This window comes from Rissa tridactyla, chromosome 5 (genome assembly GCF_028500815.1).
Source record: "Rissa tridactyla isolate bRisTri1 chromosome 5, bRisTri1.patW.cur.20221130, whole genome shotgun sequence".
In the NCBI taxonomy this organism is placed as follows: Eukaryota; Metazoa; Chordata; class Aves; order Charadriiformes; family Laridae; genus Rissa; species Rissa tridactyla.
The window spans coordinates 57043296-57070712 of record NC_071470.1 but is presented as its reverse complement, the minus strand read 5'-3'; the positions used below and the strand labels follow the sequence as shown (position 1 = coordinate 57070712).

General features: G+C 39.0%; 1 protein-coding gene across 2 annotated transcripts in view; it reads left to right on the top strand.

The window, feature by feature from the left end:
- Positions 1–18158: 18158 nt before the first annotated feature.
- The window catches only part of PAPSS1 (3'-phosphoadenosine 5'-phosphosulfate synthase 1), a 46680-nt gene continuing 37421 nt past the window's right edge, over positions 18159–27417 (top strand). The window contains exons 1-2 of one of the 2 annotated variants that reach the window (XM_054203316.1): positions 18159–18426; positions 25333–25447. In XM_054203316.1, coding sequence (XP_054059291.1) covers positions 18367–18426; positions 25333–25447 — 175 coding nt within the window. In that variant the 5' untranslated portion in view covers positions 18159–18366. The remainder of the gene's footprint in view (positions 18427–25332; positions 25448–27417) is intronic. The other variant, XM_054203317.1, reaches the window with a different exon arrangement.

Sequence of the window (27417 nt, the reverse complement as noted above, 5' to 3'; positions counted from 1 at the left end):
GAAGAAAAGACCGTGGGCAACCAAAAGGAACCAATGTGTTGTATCAGCCGGTAGATAGCAAAAAGACACAAGGAACCCAACTCAGGAAAACTGGGGCATTCCCTTAGAACTGCAAGGTCAGTGGTTGTTACAAAGTGTTGAAAATAAAAAGTATGTGACCTTTAGGTGAACTTAGCTCATTATGATGTGAAAACCACACTTACAAATCTTAAGCGATATGCCTCCTAGATAAGACTCCTAATCACTGACTGAGCACGTGTAGTAATTTACTAATGTACTATGCCTTTAATTTGAAGGGAGAATACAAGTAGCTGATAGGAGCTTACTATGAAATCATGAGACACCAATGATAAGTATAGTATGCCAATTAGTCCATTTTTGTAAAATACAAAAACTTACAAAGTAAAAGCCAAGTTGTGCTAGCTTTGTGGAGTTTCCACTCAGCACCCATCTCTGTGCTTGCACACTGGGTTAAAAGAACACAGATTTGGGACAAAAAATGAGTCCCAAATGTGTACCCTGGGATCACGTGTGCTGGAGAGACTGGAGAAAAGACTGTCCAAGGGGAGATTGCTCAGATGAGGGCATGCTATTGCAAGGGAATGAATCCAGTTACCAGCAGTGATGGAGGCAGTGCAACTGTGTCAGTCGGTTATAACCAGAGACGAGCACCCAGCCAAACAAGGGCACCAAAATGCAGAACCCAAGATGAGGGCGTGTGTGAAAAATTTGCTATCAGTTATTTTATTTAGACTTTTGAAAATTCTTTCCATCGTAAATAAGGTGGTCCAAGAACTGCCTTTAGGTTTTGACTTTCCCCTGTTGTTTATAAGATGCTCAAGGCAAGGTTTATAAAAAGCATTGTTTTTTATTGGATTAACTGCTCTTTTTGGCAAAAGCAGATAAGCTTTAGGGCAAACAAAATATTCAGGCTTGTGCAGCTGTAGAAAGGTGTCATAGGTACATAAATTACAGGAACTCCTTTCCATTCTGCCAAACACTCTCAGGCTAAGACTTGAATGCTATTGCTGCATAGGGAATATCCCTGGGGATTTTAGGGGGTGTAAATGGGTTTTTGGGGGGTGTACAGGATCCTTACCAAAAGACGTTCTGGCTGTAGACTATCAGTATAGAGAAAACAAGCCCTCATTTGCTATAACTGAAACAAAAGTAGAACTGCTCAGAGAGGACACAAATCTATCTTCCGCAGCAGCCTTGGAAACATCCCCGAACTGTAGTTGTAAGAGCAGTTGGGTATGCTGTAAAAGAAACAGAATAGTAATGTTTTCCAAAATTTGAAGTGAGAGAGTCTGCCTTATTGCCAGCTAACCTAGGTCCAGGTGATCAGATCACAGCTGCATTTCATTTAAATTTTGTTCCTTTATATTTAGACTGAAATCTTCTTGTTGCCTTTTGCTTCCTTTACTGCTTAAGCCTTCTCATCTGTTTTTTATTCTAAATAGAACACAGGATCAGAAAAGATTTCATGGAATATGGAGTCTAGTTCCTTCCTGGAGCGGTTAAACAGGTCATATAATCCCATTTGTAAATTTATTAAGCTTTCATCTTAAAACAGGTTTGGGGGTTTTGCCTCCATAATCCTATTGGGAAGCTGTTGCAGTGCTTTATGTCCCTGACAGTTGGAAACTTTTCTAATCTCCATGATAAATTTTCATGGCAATTACTTAAGTGATCTTATGCTGGTACTGAGTTCCACTTTAAGTATCTTTCCTCTTGGTGTTTCTCTTATCCTCCCAGTATACCTGAAGAGCAATAATAAACCTCTTCTCAGATTTTCTTTAAATAACGAAATAAGGTAATAAGCTGAATAAGGTAAATCCTTTCAATCTTCTTTATCAAGATTGTCACCCATTTTACATTATTTCAGAAAATAATATTTCAACAAATTCTTACATAATATGTTGTACACTTGCGTATCTATAGGCAAACTGTGGGAAGAGTTCATAGCTTCATCTCCCTGGTTTGTACATAGTGCTGCTGCAACAGATGAATCTACTAGGTTTTTTACCTAAGTGTCTTTTCTAAACTATGAACTATTAGCTGGTAATAGAAAATTCCTATTATTAATTCCAAAGTATATAACCTTGCACTTTGTACATTTTAACCTCATCCCCTTTCAGTAACTGAAGTTCAATGACCTTTATGATATTCCAAGCCTTTTCTAGTTTGACACTGCCTCCAGACTTTGTCATCAGAAAATGTCATAAGCACACCCTTATGCTGTGCCAAAATTAGCTATGATACTATACACTATTTTTAGTCTCCAGACTAATCCTAGAGAATTCTGCTGGCAACTTTCCTGCAAACATACACTTCCCCTTTCAATGCAACAGGTTGAATCTTTGTATTTTTGCCCTGGTAGTGAAGATAGTACAACCTGTCCAACACCAAGGAATTTGTGTTTTTCTCTGTAATATTGATCTGATTCCAATTAATTTCCTACTTCTAAATTCTTATTTTCTCTCACAGTGAAGCCTTTTTCCCATTCTGGGCTAACTTTTGATAGGCTAATGTATGAATGGTTTAATAAGATACATCAAAATTAGGCTTATTTGGCTTATTTTAACTAGAAAAAGAAGTTGTTTTTATCTGAAAAAAGGCAGCTAGGTAGATCTCACATAGTCTGCTTCACATAAAATGATTTTTTACTCTTCACTGTTTCAAATTTCCATTTACCTTGATGGTTAATTGTTGTTCTTATGCTGTGTGTTTTAAAACCTTGCATACTATTAAAGGCAGGTTAATATAATTTTAGTTTACTTGCTTACTTCCTCTTCTCTCCCCATACTCCATTTGCTAATCTTTATAACATGATACAATACTTGCCTCATTCACTTAATTAAGTAACCCTCTGCTTTTCAATTCACCATTTCAGGCAAAGTAACAGATTTTTTAAAAATTTTGTTGTTCTAAAAACAAGCTTGCTAAGGAGTACTGCGCTATTAGGAGCAGAACTGAGGTGCCTAAAGCAACAACTACACAGGACTCATTTGGCTGTCTGCCTAATGGTCATCAAATCCACAGGGGTTGTATCCAAACTAGGGAATAAAAGGAGGAGCCTCGCTGTAACTGTATCTCATTTAAGTTAATTGCTGAAACGCCTGTTTTTCCTTGTCTTTGTTAATAGAAGTCACTGTGATTTGCCATAACAATTACTAATCAGTTTGGTCTGATTCATTCTTCTCTGTCATATGCTATGTTCTTAAAAAGTGATACTTTTTTTCAGTTGTTTATGTTATCTTGACCTTCTCAGATGTATTTCCTAATTAACGTGATGTTTTTTCCTGATCTGCACAGTATTCGACTGACCAGCATTCTGGATAATGTTGTCAGAATTTGCAAAGGGCACAAGCAAAAACAAAGACTGGGGTATTCCCATAAGGAATGGTACAAATCCTACTGTGTAACAGATACTTGAAATTGAATTTTTCCATGTTGGCAGAGCACTGCAGAGCTGAAATCTCTAAGGCATCTGACACTGTCATCCTTATATCCTTTATTTTAATGTGAAAAATAAAACTTGTGGTTTACATCCTTACAACATCCATCTCAAACTTACTTAAAAAATACCATTCCAGGATGAAACAATAATTTCATTGTTTGCCCTATACTGTAGAAAAGGATCATCAAGGAGAATTTCAAAAATTTCAAGAAGGAATCTGAACTCCTGCTCCTTGCGTAGGGAACTGGATTTTTCTTTGCAACATCTGCTGTAAATGAAGCCATTTAGCATACCCAGTAATGACTCCAGAGAAATCTGATTTTTGTTTAGTAAAGAAAGCACTTCAACTTAGAAATTCTGTAAAGCACGAGTTTAAAGTTTGACCGTTTATCTGGAAATATGGATGACCTTAATATTTCCCTCTAGATTCATACTCTCCCATATTTGTCTGTCTGCCTTTCTTAACACTCATAGTACAAAGCGTTGGCCACAGATACTTTGGAGCTGTTTCTCCTGAAGCCAGAGCATCTGAAAAGAAAGTTCTCCTGGTCTGATGCCTTCCTTTTTTAACAGTGGTATTCAAGGAGATGCAGTAGCTTATTCTACATCTTTGAAAACAATGTCTCCTGATTGATGGGTTTCTTCAGTTAATGCCCCCCTGAAATGTAAATAGGTGGTCAATGTGTACCATGTCTGCTATTTCAGGGACATGCTTATTAAGATGGAGGAAGGCCTCTGCATGCCTAGGCATCAAATAGATTGATCAAAAGGGCCAGAAGCCTGTGGGTTTCCTTATTGCCAAAGAGTGCATTTTGCTTCAAAGTTTTTTTAAACCACAATGAGTCAAGGGCTTCAAATATGAGTTCTGAAGTGAGAGACTACAAATTCTGAAGAGAGGACAGCCTTACCTAGATATATCACAAGGGTTGCTATAAATGTTAGGTCTGCAACAGAGCCTTTCAAGCCAGTGGCCTGAAAATTGCAGTCTTAGATGGAAAAGTTGAGGCTGAAGTGAGGAGCCAAGGAAATTATCCAAACCTGCCAAATTGTATAGATACTGACAAGCATGGAGTGTGGACAAGTGTGCTTGAGTTACTTTGCATGGGGACTGTTGATCCCATGTTTTCCTTCAGTCAGCAGATAGATACATCACTGTGTCATCTCAGATCAAGATGGTTTCTTTTCTTTTCTTTGAGCTGCAGATCTTATGCAGTGTAAAGCCATGGAAAACCACCTGCTGGATCCCAATTACATTTTCTGAGTAAACAACATGAAAAGTTTGCATTGTTTAAAGCGCAGGAGAAAGTCTGTGAGGTTTGTTTGTGTTCTACATGTCGAACAAATTGTTCTTCTGTATGAAAGATTTGGCAGGCAATGTTGTGCTTTGAGCCCTCTTAGACATAGTATCTGTAGAGAAGAAATGTCTGGTTTTATAGTTTGGTTTAATACAAAAGTTCAGGTTCTACACTTCCCTGATATACACAAACAGACAGAGAGATTGTTTAAAAGACAAGTGTGTAAGTGATTATCTTGGTTTTCTCTTTTTTCTGATTTTGACAGATTAGCCCATCCCTCCTTAGTTATACCTCTGGGAAATCTCCCAAGCAACCTATGAAATTCTCTGAGAAGAATGTGTTCTCGGAGCTAAAAAAGATACATTAAACTGTACTTCTACAATTTCAAATTACAGAGGAAGATTATGGAGGACATACTCATATGTCAGATAAGAATAAAACTTGATAGGCTGCTGTGTAAATATACACAGAGTGGTTCTTGATGTGGTTTCCCACAATAGTTGCTCTAGGCTTTCATCTGGTGCAATTTTCACTGAGTGCCATAATGACAGGTTCCACAAAGCCCCCCTCATTCATTTTTAGCTCTACCAAACCAAAACAGAAAAAGCAGAAGAGAACAGCCAGTAGCTAAAGCCAGACTCAGAAACAAGAATTTCTGCTTGGTAAATCCTGTCTCCACACACTGGGGACTGGTCACTATAACTCTGCTGAAAAACTGTACGTATAGACAAATATTTAGAATGCAAGTAGATGGAGATGGTTCTGGGCACATGAGGCAAGGTGAATGTGAGTGGCAGCAACAAATGCAGTAATTTTGTGGTACAGATCAGTTTAAGCAGGTCAAAGGGCCTAAGCACAAAGGCTTAGGACCCCATGGAGCTACCCCCACAACAGGTAGCTAGCTATTCATGTGCAGCTTTGAAACCATGTCCTGGCTGAAGTCAAGTAAAAACTTCACCAAGCTAAGGGACTAAAATCAATGTAAGTTGAAACAAAGTCTAATGAGTTTGCTGTGAAGATACTATCCCTAAATCAAAGACTTTTAATAAAGCAGTAAAAATGCTCTAAAGAAAAACTTTATAAGCAAAATTAAAATGATTCAGTTAGATGTAACTTCATTACCATCTCTGTCTGAGCTGTATTTTTGGTTAATGGGAGGAGTTTGAAGTCATAAATACTAACATACACAATGAATAACTGTATTTCCTGTCCTGACTCTTCCCCTGATCATTGCAGGCTACCTTTCTATGACAAAATTCTACATGACAACTTCCCCCCCCCCAAAAAAAAACCAGAAAAAAGTTTGTTGAAATATGAATAAAATAGTCCTTTGGCAATATTCCATCTTCTTCTAGTAACGAGACCATGGTCTTCACTCCACTCCACTGCCCAGCACTTACAGAGTGGGAGTTTAAAGCTGCCTTACTTCAAGGTAGTCAATGTAGTTATTTAGGTAAATTACTGAAGTCAGAGATCTATATAGAAGCATTTTGTCTTAGAACCTAACCAAATAAATCCTCATGCTTCTTCCCCTCTGTGCTGTAGATTGACTTTAGGTAGCACTGTGTTGGTTGACTGTTGATTGAGGTATATAGATTGTGGTAAGCTAAACCTAGGTGTAACCATTTCTTCTAGTCAAAATAACCATGGTGTTTATTACCCTAAGTCATTAGTGAACATGTAAACACTGAAAGCATTGCAGTGATATTTATGGAGCACTGACATTTGTCTCTAAAATTTACTCAGGAAGAGCAATTTTCTTGAAAGGATGACTCGGTATATGAATGCCTGCATTTCAGTTTTCATCTTGATCATCTGCTTTGATTTCCAGACTAACAGAAGATTGAAATGGGAGGCTTTGTATAAAAGAAAAGTGGGATATGAATACGGTGATGATTCTGCCAGAGGTATGCCTTGCTTTACAAATTCAAAGCTTTCTTTGTTTTCTACCTCATTTAACTTCTTCCGTTCTGTTTCTTTGTCCTTCCTATTCAGATGTTCTCTTTTTTCAAATTACAGTGAGCTTTATTTTTCATTTTCTCATAACATCTTGAAAGATGATTCTGCAGCACAATTTTCTAGAGAACAAAAGCACACTGTTGAAACATTCTTTTTCCTGCATGGCTGTATTTTATATCATTACAATCCAACTCTGAGTAATACTGTTAATATGAAAAATTATTCATCACAATAATAAATCTCCTAAGATTTCTCTAATTACTGTTAGACACTCTCTTGAACATTACTTGAGTCCTTTGCGTGAATTAACATGTAAGTGAATACATATTAAACCATGGATTTTAAAGGCCATATACAGATGTAACCTTTATAAGGATTTACAAATGCCAAAGAAACTGCAGCCACATCTGTCATGACCAAATGAAACGCAATGTAATACATGAGTTAATGCTGCCACAAACCAGGTCAGTCTGCCCTTTGGACACTTAACAGATTGTGCTGTTTGCTCCCAGACCCCTGGGCCTGGTATGTGTTAAGCTTCTGGAGTCTTGAAAAGACTCCAGGTGCTACATTTGTGTTTGAACTGTGAGGTGCAAACTTTAATGCTCCCTTCTGAAACCGAACATACAGTTCAACAAACTGACTTCTGTCCCTGTTGTTGACTCTCCAGGCTCCTTTGTTGTTTAAGCACACTTTAAAGAAGAATTCAATTTGCATGGACATTTTGGGCTATGTTTTAGTTCTTTGGGCATACATAGATGTGAAGGCAAAGACATAGTGAGTGTCAAAAGAACTAAAATTGATCTATATTTACATAGCAGCTTGACTGGTTAGAAAACAGTATCTAAATGCGCTTTTTTCTTTCAAATCACTAGTAGTCTGTTCAATGTGACAGGACTCCTTCCTGCAATTGCTCTACCTGCTTTGGGTGAAAATGCCGAAATAGATTAGTTATTATTATTTTTTAAGTTCTTAACCCCTCTTCCATAAGACTTCTTTCTCTGTTCCACCTTCTGGAACCAGGTGATATGTGACTTAAACGCTCCATCTTTTTCTCTTGCTGCAGACTAGAAGGGGTGTTTTCTAATACAAGCATCTCCTTGTCCAAAAGATAATAGCCAAGATGTTACGATTTTATGCCAACTTCTCTTGGAATTCTGCTTCAAAATGCAGGTAAAAAAATGACATATGGGCTTACAAGCAATATTTTAAGTCCAAGGTAAACACAGTTCATAACCAGACAAATTATTCAAATCCTTATAATAGGTACATGAGTACAAATGTGTTCCATGTAGACATAGTACATTCGTAACAATGTTTAACAGTCGTCCAGTTTATCTGATTGGGTTCTATATTAAATGAACCATTTGATATTGGGGAGAAAGACTGACATGATTAGAAGTGTTTATGGCAGAAAGATATCACAACAAAGAAAGATTCATGATAAGGACACATGCGTACAGTGCTCATGAAGTAATGATTCATTCTTACTGAGACATTTTACAGGCTGACGTTTCAGAAAAACTTTCCTGCCATATATACAGTTGCTCTCCTAGTTTCTTTGCCTCCTTTTCTCTCTCCATTCTTCACATGATGATGAAAGGAGCTTTTTTTCTACTCTTCTCCCACCTCAATATGTCCTGTTCTGAAGGCCTCCAAGGCGTCATTCTTGGGGCTATGTTTTTCAGGATTTCTTCCCCCAGTTCAAGATTGAAGCTTTGCTGAACAGACAGGTAGCAGCCTGGAAACATTATCTGCTGTTACTGAATGGAATGTCAGATTCTGGGTACAATCCCATCTGGTCTGCTCACTGAAGAGTTTGCCCAAGAGATTGAGCTGTCTGTTTCAGACAGTAACAGCAATTCCAGACCTTTTTCCAGGAGTGACCCTTGTGATCTCTTTTAGTTCTATGGTTAGGGACTAACCATGTTTATAGTCATAAGAGAGAAATTTTGAGGAGACAGACAGGAGTTGAGGTGACTAAATAAATGGGTCTGACCAAGCTGACTGTGCCCACAGGAAAGAACAGTTAAACTGCCAGCGTTTTTTGGTTGTTTTTCTCCTATTTCAGTTTTGCTGGTGTGTTTATCAGCATAGCAAAGAGTATTGTTCTCAGACCTTGAAAGGAATGAAAGGAAATAAACGATTACTCTAGCATTTACAGATTGATCCTGTTAGCTTACTGGGTTGAAAGCCTCTTAAAAAGGGCTAAAACCTTCAGCTCCTTTTGATTTGATTAAGTGCACTGATCATCTGTTCTAACTTAAGTCAGTGAGAGGCCTGGGTACAAACACTTCACAGGCTGTTCTCTGTATCATTTATTCTCTGACCAAAGCCACAGTAAAGTCAGGCTGAGACAAGAAACTGTCCTAGGCACTGAAGGAGAGATTGCTACTTGGGAGCCAAGTTAGCTGTTCGTTAGCTAACCAACCAAGCAACTCTTGCTGCTGCCACTGTTGTCCAGAAGGGGGGCCATAGGAAGTCACCAATTCTGGGTGTGAAGTATCACCAAGACAGCTTGCAACAACAGCTCTGCCCCTAACTCTGGTTGGTAATGCATCCCATTGCGGATTAAAGCAGTTATTCTGGGAAAATATGAATTCTAAGTTCCTTAGAGATGTCTTTAAGAAAGTCTTTCAGTTAAAGGTACTTCAGACTTGCACATCTGGCAAATAATTCCATAATTTTAACCTTTAGGAAAATGTCTGTAGTTTGATTAAATATTTGAGATTAGAGTTTTCCCTGGTTTTGAGTTGTTGGATTTAAGCACATTATGAACTGAAATAGAAATGTGGTTTGAGTCTGTTAGCTTTGGTCCATGGGTGTTCTCCACCAAAATACATTTTATAATCCTATACTAGTAAATGCCACCATGGTAGAATAACTTTATTTCATGTATATGACATAGTAATATTCTGTGTGTATAAAAGGTCTTCTGTTTCAACGCATTTTCCTCAAATTAAGTAGCTATAATAAAAAGAATGATTATTCATATGTTACAGAATGGGAAAATGGGAAACTGAAACACAGAATGACATGCCAAAAATCTTTAGAGTCGAGTAGAAATTTTGCAGATTTATTTAAAGTACTTGTTTTTCAAGGATGGTTAGCATCTACATGGCTTTAGTAGTTCTGGGTATTCCTCCAAAACTTATGTCAAAAGGTCTGATACTGAACAATAAGTACTAGAGGTATAATGTATAAATGACTTTTTCCCTTCCAGCGTGTATTTCATGATCCTTGTTCTGTTTTCTAACAAGCAGACCATACTCTTCTGGAAGCCTTTAATGTACTTTTTCAGTGGTGATTCTTATGAACCTACCTTTCAAAGTTTAGTGATTCTGAGGTAACTCACCAATCTATCTTTTAGTATCCATGTGTACGACACTTGTAGCTTGTAACATTTTCATACAGAATGTTTTTTTCCATCTTTTAAAGTTGTTGTGGGCAACATTCTATTTATGAATTATCTTGGAACTTGCTATTTCTATTTAGAAAAAAATAGAGCTTGAAATTCTGTGTATTTGCCAAAACTGCTTAACACTTTCTTATTTTACACTTATTTTAAGAAAATAACTTTTCTCAAAATGTCTTTAGAAGAAATAATTCCTGGGGTAAACATCAGTTACATTCTCAAAATCTGCCATGGTTTTATTAGAATAGAATAGAATAGAATAGAATAGAATAGAATAGAATAGGACAGGACAGGACAGGACACGACAGGACAGGACAGGACTATTTCAATTCTATTTCAATGACCATCTAGTCCAACTGCCTGACCACTAAAGGGCTGACCAGAAGTTAAAGCACGTTATTAAGAGCATTGTCCAAATGCCTCTTAAACACAGACAGGCTTGGGGCATCGACCACCTCTCTGGGAAGCCTGTTCCAGTGTTTGACCACCCTCTCAGTAAAGAAATGCTTCCTAATGTCCAGCCTGAACCTCCCCTGGTGCAGCTTTGAGCCATTCCCACATGTCCTGTTGCTGGATACCAGGGAGAAGAGATCAGCACCTCCCTCTCCACGTCCCCTCCTCAGGAAGCTGTAGAGAGCAATGAGGTCGCCCCTCAGCCTCCTTTTCTCCAGACTGGAGAAAAAGCCCGAAGTCCTCAGCTGCTCCTCACAGGACATTCCTTCCAACCCTTTCACCAGCTTTGTTGCTCTCCTCTGGACACATTCAAGGACCTTCACATCCTTTTTAAATTGTGGAGCCCAGAACTACTCACAGTACTCAAGGTGAGGCCACACCATCACTGAATACAGCAGGATAATCACCTCTTTTGACCGGCTGGTTATACCGTGTTTGATGCGCCCAGGATGCGGTCTGCTCTCTTGGCTGCCAAGGCACACTGCTGACTCGTGTTGAGCCTGCTGTCAATCAGCACTCCCAGATCCCTTTCTGTAGGGCTGTTCTCCAGCCACTTCTCTCCCAATTTATACTTGTACCTGGCATTACTCCATCCTAGGTGCAGAATCTGGCATTAGGTCTTGTTAAATTTCATCCCATTAATCATAGCAAACAGACAGTCAGACTGCTACAGTTGTTTCCAACAGGTGGGTATGCTTGTGATACAGCCCTCTGTTTAGCTGTCCAAAAATCTCTTCAGGATGAGACAGATATTTTTCTCCTAAATGTGTTATTCTTAGGAGATGGATTTGCATGTTGAGAGCAATAAATTATTGAAAAGCACTCTAGTGGCTCACTTTCCGTTTGCGACAAATCAAATGACTGAAGATATTTCCGAGAGGGCTTTTCTTATTAAAATTTTTTGTGTTTTACTGAAAAAAACTATTATTAAGCTAAATGATGTATGTAGTAAGTAGAAAACAGAAAGTGGTAGAATACTTGCAGCTTGTGAGAAAGCAACTCAATAGCACAGTGACATTAGAAATTACTTTGCAAATCCTTATGTACAATATATTTACTGTAGTTGAAAACCATCTACTCTCTTGGAAGGAACCTCCCTTTCAACAGTTGTGATTTGGCAAAAACAGTCCTAGGGACATTATGTCCAGGGATTGTTGACAAGTGTGAAAGTCCTCTGTATGTCCTCATCCCTAAGAAAACAAAGTGTTAGTTCACATTTACATTCTTTCTCAGCTTGTCTCTCCTACTAGGATGATATCTAAGAAGAGCTGGTCCTTCTTTGGCTGTAGGGTAAGAACTGTTGCATGTCTCTTCTTCATCTGCCCATGGCAGGGGGGTTGGAACTAGTTGATCTTTAAGGTCCCTTCCAACCCAAACCCATCTATCTATGTTCTTTTGCTCACCTGACAGGAGCTGTAACTGCTCATCCTTCTCCCAGTTTTCTTCTCTGTCTTCCTGCCTGATAACCACCTTCTGTTCCATTCCTAATTCCAGAGATCCTAGCAGGTTTATTTATTTAGAGGATTGCTACAAGGTTTCTTTTTCCACATAAGGTCACATCCGGAGATATGGGAAAAAAAATAATAGTAGTTTTAAAAGTAGTTTTCCTCAAATGTTGAACAATGACTTTTATAGGAATAGAGAAATCACTTTTAAAGTTATCCTGTCTTTAGTTTTGCTTAACTAGAAAGTCCTCAGTCTAGAGTTTCTCAGTATGGCTCCTGATGTTTCAATAAACAATACACTTGTCCTTGTATCTGTCAAAGACTGATACAACAAGGTGGAATTGTATAGTACCTACATTTAAAATTAACAAAATTATATGGAATATAGACGTTTGTTATATAGATAAATATTTTTGAAGTTTTGAACATTGGAATTAGCACCAGATTTTTTAAGGGTATTAATTACCTAAAGACACAGAAAAGCATGCAGCAAAGTATTCAGGTTTCTAGGTGTATGTCTAGTTCCCAATCAAATTCACTAGCACTCCTGAAAACGTCAGCAGTCACCTAGGTCTACCTACAGTCACTGTGTACCTATAGGGTACGTGGATAGTCAATTATCTTCAGAAATCCAGTACTTAGCTCTCTTGTAAAGTTAACTTTTTTTGTTGTTAATGACAAAGAACAAAATAAAACCAATTAACCCCAAACCAGATAATCAGCAAACTGAAAGGCAATAGGCTGAATTATTTCTTATTCATTGAATGACCTCTAGTGGTCATCACAGCTTTTACAGGAGTCGAAATGCCAGTGCTCGGAACATTCTAGAGGACGTGCATTTTTTGCAAAACACGGAGCATGAAGATCAACTTTTTCAAAACTGCACACTATGCACTTTTGCTTTAAATCTGGAAGGCTTCCTCGTTTCACTATTAAAATAGTATTTTATTTCACTTTACAAAGTGAGCACCCTTGTGAACTCTGCACGAGTTTTAAGCCAGAATTCTAGTATCTGCACTACCAGTCGTTTTCTCTCTTTGCTAGCCAGAACCTCCCTCAATCTGCCTCTCTTGAACTTTGCCAGAGACAGCCTTCCATCGGACAGCACAGCATTGCTGTATGTCCTTTTACCTTGTACGACGTCTCTGCAGCTTCTCTTAACATCATTGTATTACCTGGAACCATCATCTCTCACTGCTGGCCAAAATAGACCACTTCATTCTGAACACTGACAGCACATGGAGTGAGTTTATCTGTCTAAAGAGCAAACTCAGCAGATGGAATACTGGCAACGTAATTGGGAAGAGAGCTCTAATCCTCAGTATTGTGGGACGTGAAAAGAAATCTGAGTTGAACATTCAGCAGTGTCAGAAAACAAATGGTATTCTCATCACTCAGGGTTTTTATTAGCATTTCTGCTGATCTTTCTTGTGGCTTCTTTAAACAGTTGGGCCAGATTGCTCTTCTGCTGGACCTACATATCAGTCCAAATATCAAAGAATTTATTAATAGCTTTAGCTAAAGACCAAAAATACCTCCTCTATTTCCATCTTTCTCAAATATGTAAGTTATATAAGACTTCCTGCATTTGCGTATTTTGTATGTAGATGAGCATACCTTGTCTACAAATCGAACATAGATTACAGTAGCTTGCACTGAAGTATCCACATGCTAATTTTGTTAATCTCAAGTAGTTTTCAGTGGTCATCTTTTCCACTACACAAACCTGGTGACAGAAGAAAAATAGCACCTTCAACAGGAGACCACTGAATAAGGAATTTATGGTTAAGAGCCATTAGAGATTGCTTCATGGTCCTACTTCCAGTGTCGAAAAACACTTGAGAAGAGCTTGAACAAAATGCTTCATCTGTTTAAAAGTCATTCTGAAGTTCTTACTTACCAGAATGGTGTCAAAAGAAGAATGATTTATGCGAAAAATAAAGTTTGGAAACAATCCTGACAGAACTTTGATGAGCATTTGCTATGTAGGCAGCATCATCTACATTGAAGATGGTATCTTTCTTAAAAAAAAAGAAGCAAAACTGCAGACAGCCTGCATGACTACACGACTACCTGAGTTACACTGCTGTGGATATTTTTCAAGAAAAAATAATAATAGAATAGATGCATCTTTACATGACCATGACATGCCATCAGGATTTGATCAGAATGCTTACCAGAGGAGCAATTCCAGTATTAAAGGAATTCCTACCCTAACTTCTCATTTAATTGAAAGTGACGTCAGTAGGTGGATTCTAGAGAATGCTTCATCAATACTGGTTTTCTTCCGAGAAATAAGAGAACATGCATCTTAAAGATAATATTTATAGATAAGGCGTTTCTGGGTTTGTATATCAGTCATATACAAGTAGATGGTCAGTCTTTAACAGTAGAATACTGTGACTCTAATCTGTAGTCAAGTCTAATTCAGACATTCCATTTATAATTGATGTCTGGAAGCTACTCAAATAATCTTGTCTATTTTTGAACATCCTAAAGCTTGATTTAGCTCTGTTGTTTCAATTGACATCTAGGGGCAGATTGCCTGGTGAAACACTATATTAAAAAGTAAATATCAGACATCATAATTTTTTAATATTGCGATTAAATAATAAATTTTTCTTTAAAAAGCTGATTTTTCCCCTGCAAATTTGTCCATGTCATTTGTACTGAGATAGCTCAGTAGAGAATTATTGTCCATGTCATTATCCCCATGTGGAATTGAAAGGATTTCCCTATGAGTTGGTCTGGTCAGCATTTCCATATGTAGAATTTGCTCTAGGCTGTCAGTCCTTCTTCAGTGGTATTATGTGGGTGCAGGCTGTTTTGTCTAAAACATCATCATCTGTGCTCAAAGCCTGTTTTTCTGAACCTTCAAATCAGAATCCAACACAGTTTCTTTAGTCCCTGTGCTGGCTATTAAAGACTGTAGTAATTCCTTTTTAACAAATATCTCTATTTTTATGTAATTTCCCTTTTTGAAATTAAGCAGAACAGCAGTGGATGTTTTGTTTTTGTTGCTCGAGCAAGAATCTTAAATCCAAATTTATTATGGTCATTTTACACAGTAGCTCTTTGACAGAAGTATTCAGCATCATCAACTCAAGAATACGAAATCCTGGTGGTTCTTCCAGAGGTAGAGTGGGTTTTCTTTTTGGGGGCTCAGACTAGCCAATGATTTAGCTCACAGTATAATTTCTGCTGTCATTCTCTTACCAGACTTGAACATTTAATTAGGGCACAGGCATACAGCACATTAGTTCCATAGAGAAGGGATGCAAGAGCACCTGCTGTCATGAGAGCAGTTCTTGATCTCAGGTTGGAAGCAGATTAAGAAATAGCAGCAATTCATTAGACATTGTTTATTGATTTGAATTTCACTAAGGGCTCCCACATAAATTTGCTTTTTAAATTCAGAAAACACCTCGCTCGGATATCTAAATCAATCCATCATGAAATATTTCAGGAAAGTGGAATTGGAACTTACCCCTTAATAGCCATGCAGAACTTACACATAACCTTACAAAGAATTAATAGGCTGATCATTTTCCCCAAATCTTTGTATAAATCAACGTATCTTTGTTTCCTATCTTTAAAGAATTCTCATCTCTTTTTTTAATAGTTTAAGGAGGCTAAAATGTTAGAGAGGAAAAATGCAAGGTCAGTTCTGGATGGACTTGTATGTCAAACTTCTGAAAAACAAAAATATACTCACATTTTCACTGACACAGCGTTGGCAAGAACTGATTAAACTGATTAGCTATGCTTGTAACGTTAGCCTCTGTAAAATATGTAAATGTTAGTTATTGCCTGATATACCTCATCTACATATGCAGCTTTACAATATAGTTAATATTTTACTATACTGTATACGCATACATATGTATGCATTATTTCAGAATTTTAGTGTAATCATAAAAGGTAATCTATTTTAGGAATTGCTATTCAGAAATGTTTTTTTATTACCTTTAAGACTATGTCATCTATCTGACCACCAGTGGCTATATTTGCAGTCACACTTCAGATTTTACTTGTACATGGTCCATTCATCAGTTTTTTTGTAATATTTTGTGAAAGGAATCATGCAGCTCCCTGCCTTCAGTCTGTTTGGGCAGTACTGTGCATACATCTTGATTATTACAACTGCATTTTCTTGTGATTTTCCAAACTGTAAATACTGTTGCCTAAAACTTCATCTGTGCTCAAAGCCTCGTTTTCCAAATCTTCAAATCGGAATCCAACACAGTTTCTTTAGAAACTAGCTGGCAAAAAATTCCCATGATGGGGTGGAACTCCTTGCTGGCAAACAGCTGACCAAGGTAAAACTCTTACATGGACCATTTAGAAAACTGGGAGCATGTGCCTTGCTCCCGGTCAATGTGTGAGTATTACAGGGGGGCCCAATGTACCCAGTAAGAAGTCACTTGCATAGTTAAGTGGTCTGCCTGTGTTTTTTGATTTAATTTACAACTCTTGCAAACTACCGTTTTCCCACTATTGTCTCTCAGACTGCAGAATGAACAGTATCAATCTATATCAACACTGTTAGAATAAAGTAACAGTACAATTTTTAAAAGAATGTGATTGCAAATAACATTTAGAATAACTCTTAAGCCACATAACACAAATGTGCAAACCGCAGTTAACAAAGCGTGCCCTAGACATAACTGAATAGCCAACAAGGGAAAGCCCTCAACCCACTGTTCCATGGAAGCCTGCTGGTTCTCTTTCCATGCTTGGCAGAGCATTGTGTGAAAGATTTTGCTAACTAAAATCCAGGCCCTGCCTCTGTCATTGTTTGTCACTGTCAGAATGTCCATATACACCCAGGGACCACCTGCTGAACAGCTACTTGCAGGGCAGCATGCTGTACAGTCTTGTCATTCAACTCAAGACTAAATAGATAACTGCAATTGTATTTCTAGTTACGTTGTATTAATTCTATCTGACCTTCAAATTGCCTGAGAGCATTTCTAATTATTTTTCCTGAATTCAGAGAGGTCACCTACCTTGCGTAAGGATTTTAGGTTTTTAATCCGAATTTCAAAATGTGCTTTAAAACCAACACCATACTATCTTTGGAAGGATGTCTTTCTGATATAGCAGGAGTAAACACTCATCTACAAAGTGGGCCTTTTTACTTCCTGTTTAAACTGTCAGAGAATAAACAATCTACAGACGGATTGTAAATAGGCTAATATTTTTACAGCAAATGCAACTCATGTTAGTACAGTACCTTTTCCGCCTTAAGATCAGCACTTAAGTGCTAAAGCAATTACTTTTTTGAAGTAATGTAAATGGACTAATATTTATATAGCAAATATAACTCCTGTTGGTACTGCATCATCTCCACTTTAAGATTAGCACCCAAGCACTAAAGCAGTCCTTTCTGGAAGTAAGAATCCAAGAACTTCTGGTTCTAAGTTCACAGCAAGAGACGTTTCCTAGAAGGCAGCACAGGATTAGCTCCAGTTGTTGAGGAAATCTTTGTAAAGTGGGAGATTTAATTGGAACAATCCTTGCTTTCCCAGTCACTCCTAACCACATCACCACCAATGCCCACTCCGCTGCTTCTCGGTGTCATCACCTCCAAGTGAAAGCTTGGAAGCAAATCTTAAAAGTCAGGGGAAAGAGTGCTCTGCTTTTGCTGTGCCTTTAGCTTGCCCCTGCCACAGGAAAATGAGGCGGCCACTTGGCTCTCGCCTCCCCAACTTGTCCTGATGGCCTCATGGTCACAGCACCCGCCCCTCCGCCGCTGTGCGCTGACTGGAGAAGGTGGGGAGCCGGTTACCGCTGCCAGCTGAGGCACCCTGCCAGCAGGCGCAGGCAAGCGGCCTCTTACTGCTGCCGCCGCCTTCACTTCCAAGCGAGCAGGGCTAATGGTGCCATCCAAGCCACCACACGATACCTCCGTGGGGCCGCCCCAGTGCAGCGTTACAGCGCAGAGCGGGCGGGAATAAAGCCAGTCGCGGGCAGGGGTAAGCCAGACCTGGTGCCGCCGCCCGCCAGGGGCAGCAGCGGCCGGGCTGTCGCGGAAGTGTCTGCCGCCCGCCGCCACCGCCCACCCTGGCGCGCGTCGCGTCACGGCGCGGCGCACGCACGCGCGTGGCGGCGGACCTCCGCTCGCTCCCCCCGCCCCAACTCCTCCCCTCCCTGCGAGCCGCGGCTCCTCCCTGCACCACCTTCGGCCTAGCCGCGGGCAGGGGCGCGCACACGGCAGCAGCTCCCTGGCGGCACCGGTGGCTGCATCTGCGCGTCAAGCATCAGTAGGACAGGCGCGTTCTCTTCCTCCTCCTCCTCTTCTCCTCCCTGCCTCTTGTCGCTGCCCCCGCGGCCATGGAGCTGCCCGAAAGCCAGTGCAAGAAAGTCAAGCTGAGCAACAGGGTGCCGAGCTGGGTGAGCGGGCGGGGAGCGGTGCGCCGCCGGGCAGATGGGCGGGCGGGGGGGAGCGGAACGGAGAGGAAAGGGAGGCAGGAAGGGAGGCAGAAGCGGCCGAGCTCGGTGGTGATGTGGCAGTGGGCGGCAGCGGGAGCCGGGATGTGGGCCCCTCCCGGCGCGCGGAGGGATGCGGGGCGAGAGGGAGCGCGCGGGGCAGCGCGAGCCGGGAGCGTTAACGGAACGGTCGCGCGGGTTCCCCTCAGGGAGCGTCGCCACGGAGCCCGGCGGGGGCGTCCCGTTCCCGGTGTGCTGGTTTTCCGTCGCCGCCCTCGGTAAGGCGGGGGCTGTCTGTGGGGAAGGGGAGGGAGCCCCTCCGGAGAGGACCGGGGGTCTGGGGGTTCCATCCCGGTCTCTTCGTCGTGAGCCCCTCAGCTTCCAGCGCTTTGGAAGGAGGGAGACTTAAGAATGCGATGTACAATGTGGCCATTCATAAACCTGGGTTGACCAAAGACTGAGGTTCTTTGTATGGTGGCTGTTATGTGGAAAACTGTCGAGACAGGGCTTAAAAAAATCTAACCAAAGCCTTCATTCTTGTTCATAAAGATGGGGGAAGATCGGTTTACAGCGAAGACCAAAATGCAGCTATTTAGAAGATACATTGCAGCCCTTTGCTGAGAACACTTGATACTTTTGATGATGCAAGATGAGTGAAAAAAAAAAAAAGTGTGATTTCTTTCGAACAATGCTGAGCTGAAGCAGACAAGAGATAAAATCCAGAAAACATTTGATGTTGAAGTAACAGTGTAAAACAATCTTTGAAGTCTTGCTGTGGGTAGTAGTACAGGCCACAACTTTCTTATTAAAATGACAGATCTATTAAAGAAGAAGAAAAGAGTCTCATGGTTGCTTCACAAATGAGGAAGTTAGTATTGTATTAAGCAGAGTTCAGTAGATGTGCCTGTCCCAGCCTCTTTAACCATGTACAAGTTCAAACTTGTTTATATAACAGAGTAATTGTTAAGTAACATTCTTTCAGTTTCTCTGAGGAAAAAGCAAAATCAAATGTTATGAAGATAGTGAAATAAATCACGTCTGGGTGGGGGTAACAAAGTGTATTCAAAAGTTTGTCTTCATCATTTAATTTGTCAGAAGCAAAGCCAAGATGGATTTGTCCAAACCAGGGAGATCATATGTTAAAAAAAAAAGTTAACTGACATTAACCGTTTGCTGAGTTTTCAGTTGAGGTTAGCAACCCCCTATATGTTACGTGGCAAGCAGAGGAAGTCTTCCACTTCTCCCTTCAGAAGACCTTGGCTAAAATGTTCTTTATAACCCAATAAGCCTTACCAGGAAAAAAAATGCTGCCGATTCACACGCTCCACGACAAATGTTCTGGCACTTCTGACTCTGCATCTGTTCAGCTGAGAGCAAAGTCAAAGCAGGCTATTATACCCTGAAGGAATCGGCAACCCCTAGAAGAGAAGGGCAGAGCCTTGTCTTCCAAACCTTCTCTGGGTATCCAGCCTATTCAAAATACACCTCTGTCTGTGGAAACCCCCTTACTAAGCCCACCCCTGAGCACAGCAAACTCCAAGTTATGGAGCAGCACACAACATAGCCACAAATACTGCCATTACACTAGCTTCATAGGAAGACTTGTGGAACACTTTCTTTAGTGTAGCTCATTTTGGAGGTAACTCCTAATGAGAACTTGCTCCAACTTTGGTTTCTGAGAACAGAGGCATTTCTGGCTTCGTTTTTGTCCATTCCCTTTGATGCCAGCCAATGACTCTGCTCCAGCACTGGTGAATAAGCTGTGTCTGCTTTTGGTCATGCTGTTACTGCAGCAGGTGGCAAGCGAAAATATACTCCTTATAGTATGGTTATCACTGAGTTGCTTGTATCCACAGCACTGTAGAAGATTCTGGTTGCTTTCTCCTGCTGTGATTTTTGAAACTGTCCCAGCATTAGAACATCTGGCAAAGATGAGCTAGTCTGTGTACGTGACAGGAGAGCATGCATTTGGCAGATTGGATGGTGCTACACGTAAAGGTGTTTAGATGCCTTATTGTATCAATATCACTGTGGCAAACTGTGTTCTGGAGGGCAATTGTGAGAATAAAAGTAAGAATTTTTGTTGTAAGTGGAAGAAAATGTAATGCTGTAGGCTATGGCAGAATATGGATTGGTGAATTGTTAGTTTTTTAGTAACTGTAAAACATCTTATCATTCAGATATAATTTCTGGCCTTATCCTCCTTTCTCAAGCATAGTTGTCCAAATCAAAGCACAAATTTTCAAACCAGAATTTAAGAAAATACCTATTGGAAGGCATTCCTGGCAGATCTTTTGGTTAACAGGTCCTGAAACCTTGTCTAAGTATGCAAACAAAGAGACTCTCAGGTGAAGAGCTGTTGTTTTAGCATCTGTGGTAGTAGAATTTTTTATGTTGGAACTATGCCTGTTCTCCTTGCTTGTCTTTGTACGTAGCCAAAGAAAACGGGCAATGCTCAGTCTGTTCCAGTTGCTGTTTGGCTGTTGAGGAGAGCACTTTGGAGGGAAAAAACTGTCATTTGGTTGAGTTGTCAGTGCTGAAGAATGAATGTCCTGGCTTATAAGAGGCACATGGTGAGCAAGTTAGCAAATGGCATAGAAAATACCTGAGATGATTGGGAAATGGGAAAGGCATTAAAGATAAGACCACACCTCAGAGGTGATGCTGGATGTGTTGCTACTGTTAGCTTATGGGAGTTGTTAGCTTGGGGAATCAATACTGCCCTTTTAGGGCAGAAGAATATGGAATTAGTCACAGCTTCTTGAGTACATATGGTTAGCATAGAAACCATGCCTGTTCTTTACACAGTTCTTCCCTGATGCTTCCAACCTCAGAGCTCTCTCAAGTTGGTGCTGTAGCTTGGGGAGTCTCTCCTTGTCATTGAAAGCTTTACTTCCTACCCCAGAGTTCTTGCTTTGTGAAAAGTTAAAATTTGATATAAAGTTACTGAAGAAGCACAATGTTTCATTGTTGCTCTGAAGTAATGAAGAATAAATTCAGTTTGTGCCAGTGTAGCGGTTGGTCGTAACTATGGAACAATTAAGCAATAGTCTTTTCTTTCTGCTGCCTTTTGATCTCAGTGTTGCAACTTGGGTTTGCTCTTCTTCATCTGAATGTCTGATCTGAGATCTTACATCAAAGGTGTTTGGCACTGATAGTCAGATTTGGCTTTGGAAAAAATTATAGTTGCAACTGGGCAAAACATCAAGTATAAGAAAAAAAAAAAACGGTCAAGTCTATTGCAGCAAATCTTTACGTAGAGAAATTGACAGAGTTAGTATTTCCTTTTGGTCCCCATCCTCTTCCAATAGTTCTTAGATGTCTGTATTCGTTTCCCCAGTCAACTATCTGCAAAACTAAAAGGTCACCTTTATGCCAAAAAAAGTAAGCTGTGGATTCCTCCTTCCTTGCTCTGTTACCATTACAGTTCTTCAGTGCACATCTGTGAAAGGCTTGTGACTTTAATACCCCCAATTTTTTTTATCTTCAGCACAAAGTTATTGGCCTATTATGGCACTTCAGATTTCATGTGAGAAACAAACTAGCATAGTAGGGGAGAAGAAAGGAAGGGTGTATTAGCCTTTTCACCTGACATTAGTGTTAAAACAAAACACAGTGGACTGAAGCATGATTTTTATTTAACATGGTGAGTAGGAGGAAAATATTAAAATGCAGTATTTGTATAAGTAGTGTGGAAGCACTTAAAGTGTAACACAGGGTGGAAGAAATATTTTTGTGGGCAAGTCAGAGTGGAAATTTCCAATGGTTGTAAAAAAAAAAAAACAACCCAAAAAAAAAAAACCCCAAAAAACAAAAACCAAACCCCAAAACCCCACCAACCCCCCCAAACAAACAAACTAAAAACTCCAGATAAATAGGCCTTTGAGGTTAATGCCCTTTTTTTATTAGACCCTTTACAAAAATCTAGTGTGTCCTTTCAGTAGTGACTATTATAGCGAGTGTAATTAGGCTAAGAAGTTTAAAATAGCTTTTTTAAAGAGTACATCACAATTTTTGTTACACATTTTCTTATGTTTAATTTCGTTTAACATCGATAATATGGGTCTTAAGTGAGTGATACTTTGATACAGTGTAAAAGGAAATGGCTGTTCTTTATTTCTGCTATCGTTTTGGATGGCCATTTAATTTCATCAATTGATACTCATCAAATTTTATGTACCGGGAATTTGAAGACTGGCTAAAAAATTTAAGAGCACAACCAATGTGAGCCAGTGATTTCTACTTCTGAGTATTTTTCTGTGCCACATCAATATTTGTAGTAAGTGTATGTATCAGGGATAGTAATTAAAAGCTTATGTTGTTGAAGATCCGGTGTTCGGCTTTTGTTGGCTATCTAGTAGCAAAGTGGACGTTATTAGGAAACATTACTAGTTTCTTTTGGTTTTTGTTTTTTGTTTTTTTTCAGCAAGAGAGAATGACTTGCTAAATTATTAACTGTTTAGAGCACCTCTATGAAAAGCTGTTTTCTATTGGAAGATAAAAGAGGATTTTGCTACTACTTTGCCCAGGAGTAGTACTGAGCCGTCTTTTTTTTGTGTGCATGCACATGTAAACAAAGGGTGAGACTCCTGGGGACGGGTGTGTTTTTGAATGCATGAAGACTGTTTGGGCACTTTAATCTTTAGTCTTAGGTACCTGTTTCTGAAGTACAGATGGATTATTGTCCCGCTTGCGTCCTGCTCTGTTGCCCTTGTTTGCCTTGTATTCTAGCAATCTGTTGGCCTTCTCAGTGCTGTGATTTATCATCTTTGCTAATTCATTACTTGATACTTTTTTTTTTCTTTTTTAAAGTTGTGTCTTTTTCATCATTTTAAGAATCCCTCTTGCCTGCTTCTTAGGGTTTCATTTGTTTTGTAAGCCAAGGGCAATACCCTCACCAGTTTTATTGCAGCTTTGCTAGTTCTGGAAAACAAAGAAAACTGATATAACTTACTGAGTATGGACTGGAAGATGTCTCCTTGGATGAGACATTTGACCTCCAAAGTATTTGAGTTTGATAATAAACTCATTGCCAGGAGTCAAAACCAAAGCATGTGTGGTTTTATGTCTTAATGTAAAAGAGCTTACTGAGACAGTGGCATGGGAGCTGTGCTTTGAGACTGAATTCTGTTTATCCAGTGCCTGTACAATACAGTACAACTAGAATTAATGAGAAAGAATGTTGCTGTTAATGTATTAGTTTGAATTGCTGTACACGTTCATTATGCACAGTACATCTTTCTTTTAATTGAAGGTTAAGTACTTAAATTCTTTTTGTTGTTTCTAATTCCACAATTTATGCGTTTGCTCACTGAGATCTCCAATTTTATGTAGGGCATAACTGTCTCTGCTATAAGAAGAAAGACTTTTTGATTTTTTTGACTCTTTGACTTCTGGGTTTAGTTAATTGTATTGCACTGACTTCGTGTGCAAAACAGCTTTGTTTTAGGAGATAAATTATTTGAAAATAACACGATCAGCAAGTATAACTTCATTTTGCACGGTTATAACCTGTTTGCAGGTGTTGGCTTCTTATATGTTGCTATTTAGTCTTCATTTAATTTAGATGCTGGACTGTCACCATTGAGTTACGGAGTTGTATTAAAAAACTTGAACATCTGTTCCTACCTTGAGTTTCTCTTTGTATTAATTATGAGCCCAGCTGTGTATAGAAGTGGGGACATAAAATCACACGAATTCATAAATTCTAATTAAGTTATAGATAAACTTTTGAAGTTTTTCTGAACATTTTTCTGTTAATCCTACTTTGGCGTATCTTTCTAAAACTATGAACAACTCTCTGCTAGTACTCTGTAGATGAATATCCTCCCTTCTTTGTTTTGTATTAAGTCATAAGTGTTTTTCTTTCCAGTTAGCACTGATACAATAATGAAAGACAAGATAGTGTAAATATCTTGCAATATGTTTGTAAGCAAGAGAAGTCAAAGCAGCATTACATATACCACTAACCTCCCTCCCCCCCTTTCTTTTTTTTTGTTTTTAAGACTTCTCTTCTGTTTGATTGTTCATGCTCTGATTCGTTATCTATGGTCTTGATCTTCTATGAACAAAGTTCATATAACTAGATGCCATTAAAGCTTAAAGGTATGATGAGGCTGATATTCCTGTGGGTTCCCTTGCCTTAGATAGTGAAATGTCTTCGACAGTGGTGTCATCTTACTTAAGATATTCATACAGCAGCTAATTACGATGAATAAATCATTTTAAGAAAGTCTGTAACTAGCTTTGTTTTAATTAAAATTATATTGCAAAAGTCCCATCTCTAAGTAAATTCTTTAAGTTGCTTAGAAATAGTACTTTCTTTAAACAGTCAGAATATATGATATTCTGGAGACTGAAGATATCATAGGTAAAGGCAGAGTGGTTTGGAGGTGTGTCTGCTGAACTGAACATTGGACCAGACATGCATAGTTTGCAATGAAAAGGCCACTTAAGAGTTGAGAATGAGCCAATGTTTGTCTGTTTTATGACAGAAACCTTTAGCTCAGAGAGAGAGAGAGAATCCATTTGATCATTTTAGATTTAAATTACTTGAAGTCAAGTCTCGCAGATCTAGCAGTTCATCTCTATTTTTATAGTTGATTTTTCTTAAACAAGTGGTATTTGAAAGTAGTAGGTGACTAACCTGGCAATCCCAAGTTTCACAGAAGGAGCACAAAGGATGTGGTTTGCTATGGGTGGCTTTTCTAATTTCCTTTGTGTCCTTTGATCTGTGTTGCATCTGATGGATTTGGTATTGTTTTTAGTTCCATTGGTCTGTCATCAAGTCTTTCTTTGTGCCTATTTTAGTATGCTTTGCCAGCTCACCCTTTCAGAAGTTGAAGACCTAATCAACTACTTCTTTTACAGGGAATGCAGAGGGCAACCAATGTTACCTACCAAGCTCATCATGTCAGCAGGAATAAGAGAGGCCAAGTGGTAGGAACAAGAAGTGGTTTTCGTGGATGCACTGTCTGGTTAACAGGTACAGTCACAGATTTCTGAGGATCCTTTTGTTTTAATTACTTTTCTGAAAAGCTACTTGGCTGTAGCTCCTTTTTTTCATGCAAAGTTGAATGTTTGTGGAATCCAAGACTTTGATGCAATTTTATTACTACTTTTAGGTAGACTAGCAAGAAATTGCTCTGGGGCAGATAGTAACTTGAGAATGTATTTTGTTCAGTGATCTAGGAGCGTTGTTTATCTGGCACTGTCCACTGCTTAATTCCGGTTGAGTTTTGGAGTGTATGTGGGTTTTTTTTGTGTGTGTATTTTAACCCATTCTGGCTCTTCTTATTGTCCATTTTACCTATTAACAAATGAAACCTAACTTCTTTTTTTTGAGTCTGTGTTTCTGAATCTTTTCTGTAAACCTCTCTTCTCTTTGGAATGTTCTTGTCTCCTTGGGTTGAAATAACAGTTCAACATAAACCTATGCCTTTGGACAGCAATTGCATGTTGAGGCAGTGCATATTGGGAGCTATTTGTGGAATCAGCACTGTGGTTTTTCCACTGAATTGTTTTGATTGTAAAAAGAGGGGGTAAGTAAATTCTGGAAGACAGCTTTGTTTCATGACTGGGAGGGGATTTTTTTTTTGTTCTGTCTTTCAAAGTTCCTGGAAGCTTTAACATATTTCCTTTGGAGTTTTTTTCAGTTAAAACTGAAAATAAAAAATAAATATAACAAAATGTATTATTTAATAAGTTTGTAAACCATTTAGAGCACTGTTAAATTGCTATACAAAAGATCTTCACAGAGTATTAGAGAAACTTACTACTCTAAGTAAAATTTGTTTCCACTAGAGTTAATGAACATGTGTGAAAGGTAAAGCAGTTGTTGAAAACAAATTGCTGAGTGCCATTCCAAACAGATTTGATACAGTAGCTTGCTGTCACGTATTTCTATGGTAAAAGAACAGAGCCCTTTCTCTCCCTATTTCTGTCACGTAGCTCCAGCCTGTCTCTCAATGCTCGAATGATCTGGTGCGCTCCCTTTCTGTTTCTCCCTGTAATTTATTAATATACTTTTGAAAAAGGTCATGATAAAAATATTTACTCAGCTATCTATACAGCAACATTTTCCAGTCATCATTCTTTTTAAACAAATGTAATGTTAATGCACAATTTTCTTCTTTTAAGAAGGAATAAGGGTGGTGGTGGAATACAGAAACGTAGGAAGGCTGTAAGGTATTAAGAAGAGCGTGTTGGGGAAGCTAGGTTATTGAAGATGTTTGAGCACTGATGTTAAGTAGTGAAATAGAGTGTAGGTATTGAAGTAAGCAATACTACCCATGCTGGAATTGTGCAAATATAAGCCTTAAAAACTCTGCTAGATTTTAGTATAAAAGCTGAAACGGTCTTATATTCACTTCAAGATTCTCTCATCTCATCAGCATTATGGGGTGGGAGTATACAGAAAGTTATTTCAGAGATCACTTTTCATTTTTAAGCTAAGATTTATTTGAGAGCTAAATGCTAATGAATGTCTTGTGCTGTCAAGTCAGAGGGTCCTAGTAAAAAAAACAACCTAAAGAATGTATCAAAAATATGGAAGAGCATTACTTTCATGTGTAAAATAATATGCAATTTTGAGAGTGTAAGTTATTTTTAAGACTTGTCAGCCTAAAAGCTGTTTTTAAAATTCGTTCTTGTATAACCTTAACTTTTGCATTTCATTACACGCTGGAGACCAAATGGTATCAGAAAGGCAAGAGCATTTAAATGAATTGCAAGCTAGATGAGGGAACAAAAATTGCAAGTCAAAAACTGCTTCATTGAGAAGTAAATGATGAAGTTGCTGAAATCTTAATTTGGATCACCATGCCTATCTTCTAGGTTGGGGGTGTACTTAATTGCTGACAAAAAGACTGTTCTGTTTCCAGCCTTGCTTTCTTTCTCTTGCCTTGCATGAGCTGTAGTGCTTGCCCAGCCCAACCTTGAGCTCATTCAACTTGC